Source organism: Chrysochloris asiatica, unplaced genomic scaffold, assembly GCF_000296735.1.
Source record: "Chrysochloris asiatica unplaced genomic scaffold, ChrAsi1.0 scaffold00012, whole genome shotgun sequence".
NCBI classification, from domain to species: Eukaryota; Metazoa; Chordata; class Mammalia; order Afrosoricida; family Chrysochloridae; genus Chrysochloris; species Chrysochloris asiatica.
Genome location: NW_006408530.1, coordinates 23,690,312 through 23,698,163, shown reverse-complemented (window position 1 = coordinate 23,698,163; position 7,852 = coordinate 23,690,312). Strand labels below are relative to the sequence as shown.

The 7,852-nt window shown below is 34.0% G+C and overlaps 1 protein-coding gene across 1 annotated transcript in view; it reads right to left on the bottom strand.

Moving 5' to 3' along the window:
* The window catches only part of LRP1B (low density lipoprotein receptor-related protein 1B), a 2,342,762-nt gene that overhangs the window by 991,742 nt on the left and 1,343,168 nt on the right, over positions 1-7,852 (bottom strand). Inside the window, exons 24-25 of the mRNA XM_006834597.1 lie at positions 2,245-2,442; positions 654-858 (exon numbers count right to left, since the gene is read on the bottom strand). Coding sequence (XP_006834660.1) covers positions 654-858; positions 2,245-2,442 — 403 coding nt within the window. The remainder of the gene's footprint in view (positions 1-653; positions 859-2,244; positions 2,443-7,852) is intronic.

Genomic DNA, 7,852 nt, shown 5'->3' with positions numbered 1-7,852 from the left:
TGTGGGCTAATGCATCAGACTGCAAGATCAATGTCAGTGGTTCAAGCTCACCAGCTGCTCCTTGGAAACCCTATACAGGGTTGCTATGGGTCAGAATCAACTCAACGACACTTAACAACAACAACAATATATATATGTGTGTGTGTGTGTATGTATATATATATATATATTTGTATGTGTCTGTTTTATATATATATGGAGAGAGAGCTCTGGTAGCATTGTGGTTATAAGTCGGGCTGCTAACCTCAAGATCAGCAGTTCGAAACTACCAGCTATTCCACAGGAAAGAGTTGAGGCTTTCTGCCTTCACAAAGATTTACAGCATCAGAAACCCTATGCAGTGTCGTTATGAGTCAGAACTTACTCCACATAAACACATACCACCATATAATGCCTTGGAAACACTATACAGAGTCACTATGATTTGGAATCCTTTGGAATATATGTTGTTGTTAAGTGCCTTTCAATGGGTTCCAAATCAAAGTCTTTGTAGGAGCAGAAAGTCTCATCTTTCCTTGCCGAGAATGGCTGGTGGGCTTGAACTCACGGACACTCGCAGTCCAGTGTTCCCGCAAGACTTATTATATGTATACATATAATAAGAGATAATAGAATTCAATATTAATTCATCCTGAAAAAAGCATATATTTTACCCAAATCTTGGGTCCAAAGCAATGGCCCTCGGGTGTTCCATGGCGCCGGCTATTAGTGTAGTTCTTAGCGAACCATCTAGTTTGGCCACTTCAATTTGGTCCAGGTTGCTGTCTATCCAGTATATGTTGCCTGCTATCCAGTCAACTGTCAGACCTTCTGGGGTAGCCAGGCCATGCTCCACTACCACTTCAATTGCACTGACACCTACAACAAAAAGGAAATCAACATTTGGAACCCTTTAAGCAAAGTGTTACGTACAAACAGTATAATTAGCAGCACAAATTCTTTAAACATATCTACTTTAGAATATACTGTTGAAAAGTGTTACTTGGCACAGAGAAAAAGTAAGAAAGTCCCAATATAAAATTTCTCATTTTTTCATCCAGAATTTTTAGTCTTTTAAGGATTTTCAGTGTCAACGAAATGAGTATTTTAACAGCTGTAAAACTGATAACCATGTTAATATTTCAAAAAAAAGTATTTCTTGTTTCTGGATTTTTGGACAGAACAAGGGCTTTTGGAAATAATAATGATGACCTTGCTGAAAATTTAATTCAAACATTGATCTTCAAAGAAAGAATACAGTGGAAAGAAAAGACTATCTTTGAGTAACATGCATTATTGCTAATCAGTATTCTCTTTTGCTAGAATATGACAGAAAAATAACTTTTATCTAACCTCAACAAAGTTATAAACACAAACTATTTATTTCCCTTCTTAGTCTATAAGACTTGAGAAGATTTAAAAAGGAAGCAAATGAGAAGAAAAAAAATAATAACAATAGTGGTCTGAATTAAATAAAATAATATTCATCATTATATTTATTAATTGATATTTATTAATTTCTTTCAGAATTTTTAAAAACTTGACTGTATTGTACTTTTTCTAACAGGACAAGTCATCATAGTTTATGACACTGCTGATGATTTTTGTGAGAAATTTAAACAGTGAGATTTTAAACAAATCATCTAATTATGCAAATCTAAATGTGTAATTTTAAATCAGTCTTGTAATATGACATAACTTTTTATAATGATATTGTATGTTTAAATGAGGCCATTTTCAAAAACTGCAAATGTGATTTACAAAGGAATGAAAAATTTGAAAAAAATTCCTTGCCCTTTCAATGTTATACAGATCCAATGCTTTTAAGAGAAACATATTTTTAAAAAAGAGAAAGATACATTTTACACATAAGAGATCAATCAAATTATGAAATAAACAGTTCATATCAATAGTCTATGGAACAATTTGCTTCATTGTTTGAGTTAGGCTGAGAGATAATAATAACAATAAAAACAGTTATTTTAACTCTCTGCAAGTCAACCACTCTGATGTAGAATGAAGTCTTTCCTATAAACACATTTCTTCCTACCAATTCCCAGATTGAAAGTAGTGTGAATGACATATACCTTCACAACTCTTTTCCAGCACACACACACACTTCAGTTCCCTGATTTACATATATAAGGAAGGAAATATACAACAATGTTCAAATAATAATCCAAATTAATTTTGATTACACTGTATTTCTAGAATTTTCAGTTAAAAATGAATGTAAACTTTCAATTAAAATTGAAGTAAATGTACCTCCACTTTCAGAAAGTTTTCCCCGATATATTCTGTCTTCTACAACATCTGTCCAATATAGTAAACTTTGATTGAAGTGAAAATCAAGTGCTATTGTGTTTCTCAATCCAGGAACGAGTAGACTATAGTCCCTCTTATGAAGATCAATCCTTCTGATCTCATGACGAATGGAAAAGATGATAAATGCTTCAAAAGGATCTGAAATTAAATTTATTTTTAATATGCTTATGAAAATACTTACATAATTTGGCAATTGGAATACATTGATTTATTTAAAAGAAATTAATTTATTTAAAAGTAGTATTTGTTACATAATTCTGTCATTAAAGGAGCAATTTCTAATTCAAAATTTTAGAGACACTTGTAAAGCTTATGTTTATGTTGTTGTTTTTAAGAGCTATCAAGTTGGTTCCAACTCAAAGCGATCCTGTCTAGGTTTTCTGAAGAGCAGCTGGTAGGTTAGAATTGCCAACCTTGCTGTTTAAACTGACCTTGAAATCTAGTGCATTATCCTGTGGTACCACACCTTCCAAAAGCTTGAGGAAAAATTCCATTATCTTTTCATTCCATTTTCTGTAACTTTTTTGAAGCCCCCTTGGATTTACTACAAATAAGGCATAAATACGTCTTATCTCTTGAATTTGTATATGACTAATTCTGATTAGTCTAGTTGGTGGTTCAAGATCACCAGTTTCTCCTTGGAAACCCTATACAGTGTTGCTATGGGTCAGAATCAACTCGACGGCACTTAACAACAACAACAATTCTGATTAGGACTCCTAGTGAAAGATCAATACTGAATGCTGAAAAGGTCAGCACAAGGTCAGCAGTTCAAACCCACCAGCCAGTCCTCAGAAACCCTATACAGGGTCACTATGAGCTGGAATCAACTGGAAGGCACTAAACAACAACAACAATTCTGATAAAGAAATGCAAAAATCATTGTAATAGGGTGGCAAAATCTGAGTTTTACTGCTTTATCAAAGTCTCAGCTGAAGGCCTAAAATTCATATATTGTTGTTATGTGCCATTGAGTCGGTTCCGACCCATAGCGACCCTGTATAGGGTTTCTGAGGGTGTAAATCTTTACAGGAGTAGAAAGCCTCATCTTTCTCCCATGAAGCAGCTGGTAGTTTTGAACTGCTGACCTTAAGGTTCTCAGCCCGATTCAAAACCACTATGCTACCAGAGATATATCACCCACATAATTGCTAAGAGTTAACCAAAATTAATTTTTGCTGCTCTTAGACCATCACATATCTACAGATGCACTCTGGGAAAAGATCCATTAAAAGAGCATCTTTATGAAGAGATCCATTGCCTCAAAGTTATGGAATACACCCCATGAGAGCAAAGATTGTTGCTACATTTAAACTAAAAACAAAACAAACAAAAAAACAACAACCATATCACTCCCCACTAGTTTTGAAGACTAGATCAGATCTCAGTGGGTAAAACGTAGAGACACTTTGAAAACACACATTACATAAAAAATGTCTATGGTTGTATATGAAAGAATGTTTCAGTTCCTGAAAATTACTAAAAAATTATGTTATCATTCAGAATATGTTTCAAATTCACTACCAATTATTGTTGGAAATACTAATAGAAGCTTTGCGTGAATTCTTCTTGATGAATAACATTTTGAAGGTGGAAATTTTGTTCACAAAAATTTCCCTTGTTTTCATGTTAGTATACCTTTTTGTACTTCCCTTTGGAGAAATGGGTTCTTGACCCTTGTCTAGGTATGTCTGAAAGTGGAATGCCATAATTATTCCCATCCACAGAGATTAGTCCAAGGGGAGGAGTAAGACCTCAATTAGGCTAATGCATTTGAAATTTTCAATCAAAAAGGGAAGCGTATCTGTTACTTTCTAGTCACAGAACTCTAATCCCAGGGTTGCCAGTAGTTCTTATAATTTGATTAAGTGTATTTGTCATATTAGCAAAAGAGGACAAAGTCACATAGAGGTAAGAAGTGATGCTGTGGGATGAAATTGAGCCTTAAGAATATTCAGGGCATTAGTTCCTATTCCAAAACTAGTTCCTCCTTGACAATCCCCCATACTTTGAAAATGTACAGCAATACACTTAACATACCTTGAAGTAAGATTTTGTTACTTGCAACTAGGATTATTTTTCTTATTAATGCTAAATTCTCAGAGTTTTTCTGTTCAGAAATCTAATTAAAAACCGTCTCTATTATTCTCTATCATAATAGCCTATTTTTATTTGAAATGTATTTAAAAATCAGTATTTGCTTGTTTATCATCTCTTTCGCCACTAGATTTTAAACTTTATAAAATAAAAGATATTATTTTGTTCATTATTGAATCCCTTATGCCTAGAACCAGAAGATGTTATATATACCAGGACAGGTTCAGAAGAATGCCAACTTTAGGTAGTTGGCCCAGTCATGGGGCATCACTGAAAGTTTTGTTTGTCACTAAATTTGTGCCCCTGTCAGCACATAAAATAAATGTATTTTGAATGAATAAATGAGAAGTACTGAGTCTAATATAGATTGTTGTTGTTGTTGTTGTTATGTGTTTTGGAGTACTATAGATTAGCTGCTAGCCAATTAATGTCCAGTCTTGGAAATGAACCCAGCCAAGATCAGCAGAGCCACCTTCTTGATTCACCACTGACACTACAGAATGCTAGTGAGCCTAGTCAAGACCCGATCTTTACAGTAGACCTATAGGCTGTAAACAAAAACGATGACTATTTTTGTGGCCCCTTAGGTTTTGTGGTTAGTAATTGCACAGTTTTTTGGTGCTTATTGTACATTATTTTGACTGATAGAAAATGCAAAAAAAAAAAAAAAATTGTACAAAATATCAAACTACAAATAGCTCTCAAAAGAGCAAACACTAATTCAATGTAAAATACACAAATTTACATGTTTAAGGTCAAGAAAATAGGTTGGACACACAGTGTTTAAATCAACTATTTGAAACAGTTCAAAATAGTACATTCATGGCCAGCAGAAACAAAGGCAGCATACTGGTTTTACAGATTTTGATCCAAAAAGGGAATAGGCAGCGGGCTTGCTCAAAGATGGTGGCTGAATGTGTATCAGGCAGTCACCATTTTTTAGCAGCGTTGTTGTTGTTGATAAGTACCATCAAGTTGGTTCTGACTCATAGTGACCCTGTATAGGGTTTCTAAAGAGTGGCTGTTGAACTGCAACCTCCAACCTTATGATTCAAACTGACCTTGTGCATTAACCCACAGCTTCCGGTACCATTGGTTATTTGCTCCTCTGATCACAATCCAAATCCAAAATTTGATTCACAATTGCTTTGGTTGCTATGCAACATGTACACTGCCTTGGTTTTAATAGGTCTTAACTGAAACATTTTTAACTAGTTCAGTGTCCTGGTTTATAAGAAAGAATACCTCACTTTGGATCAACAGCCCTTGTTTCATTCTGTGTTCTGACTATGAAACATTTATTTGCCTTTGAAAGTTTTTATACTTTCATAAAATAAGTGACTTTACCTATATAATTGGGTTGATGACAATCTTCTTTCAAACTAACTTAAACTAGTTTCGGAATATAATGAAATGATGTATGCACACCTGCTTCATAAACTGCAAATCATCAGAGCAATTACAAATGGACAGGTACCTGAGAGGTAGCCAAAAAGTAATTGATTTGTAATTATAAACTGTGGATTTAGGATTTGGCCCAGCTACCAACTATCTGTATAAATTTGAGAATTTTACTTTTTTCTTTTTTTTCATTTACAAAATTTACAATGCACTGAGTTATCAGGAAAAGTGATAATAATTCAAAGTCTGACCACTTGTAAAGTCTGAAATTTTTTTTATTATGAATTGAATATCAATATGAAATTTCAGAGTTATTAAAGGAGTAAAAAAAAAAAAAAAAAAAGGGTTACTGAATCACAGAAAGAACCAGAATTATAACACACCTAAACAAAGATGGACATTTATCAGTATGTGCGAAGAAATAAAGGCAGTGACTTTTAAGCCGCAGAGAAGTTTCCCAATCCTTCAGTTTATAATTCGTCCTTAGTCAAGTATTAGAGTATAACTGCACTGCTACCTACCATAGATATTTATATTTAGTGAAACATAGTTGATGGTTATGTGCCATGGAGTTGGTTCTGACTCAGCAACCCTGCATAGGGTTTCCAAGGCTGTAAATCTTTACAGGAGCAGAAAACATCATCTTTCTCCTATGGAACCTCTGGTAGTTTTGAACTGCTGATCTTGAGATTAGAAGCCCTACTCATAATCACTATACTACCAGAACTCCTTTAGTGAAATATAGGCTTGGTGAATTGCATCTGAAAAGTCATTATATTAAAAATCCTTTAGGGAAATTATTCTCTGCATACATGGAGTCACTATGAATTGAAATCAATGCAACAATGCCACAAAAATCTACACGAAGCATACAGTCTAAAATGGCAAAGTAATGAGGTCCTACTGCCACTTCCCTAGGTAATTGCCCTAGAAGAAAGGGATAAGAAGACACATAATACAAACTTCACCTTCATTGACACTAGAAGATATCTGTGTGTTTCACAGTATAATAAGAAGGGCTGATGAATACATTCATTCAAACTGCATAAAAGTTTAGACAGAGTATTACAATACTGTACATATAAAAACCTTCTGTCAGAGTACAGTTCTCAAAGGAGGTGCATCATCCTGAACTGTAAATGTCATAATCAGTTCCCTGGAATACAGGCTAGTCTTAGAACCTTCTCAGAGTCTATGAGAGAAGGATTTGAATGAAGAAACACAGCGGCATGCTTTATGCTTTATAAATGAAGCCAGACACCAGAAAACACATTCTTGTTAAGTGAACCAGGGGCATTATCCAGGATATACCATAACATTTTTGGTCTATTCTATGGTATATACTGGATAATGCCTGGATAAATTTAAAATAATTGAAATCACACAAAAAATTGCATTCTCTGAATATATGGAACTGCAATAAAAAATGAGTTGTAAGTGAAAAATTTGGAAGTTCCCATATACTACTAAGCCACCAAAGAAAAAATTCATACTAGAAATTAGAAAATACTATGATTACTGGTCATAGAAACACAACACAATAAAATTTATTAAGTGTAATAAGGACCAACTATTACTATTATATTATAGATGCTGTCACTGATAAGATAATATCATTGCACCTACAGGGAAGCCCAATTAATACCACTATTATTCAGATTTATGCAACAACCACTAAAGCCAGGAGGATGTAATAGAATAATTTGCCAACTTCTTCAATCTGAAATTGATCAAACATGCAATCAAGATATATTGACTCATTACAAGTGATCAGAATGCAAAGGTTGGGAACAAAAGAGGAAAGATTAGTAGTTGCAAAATATGGTCTTGGTGATAGAAATGATGATGGAGATGGCATGATAGAATTCTGCAAAATCAATGATTGGTTTATTTCAAATATCTTCTTTAGACAGCATAAGAGACAGGTACACACGTGGACCTCATTAAATGGAATACACAGAAATTAAATTAACTACATCTGCTCAAAGAAACAATGGAAAAGCTCCATTGTTGTTGTTAGGTGCCATTGAGTTGGTACCGACCCATAGCG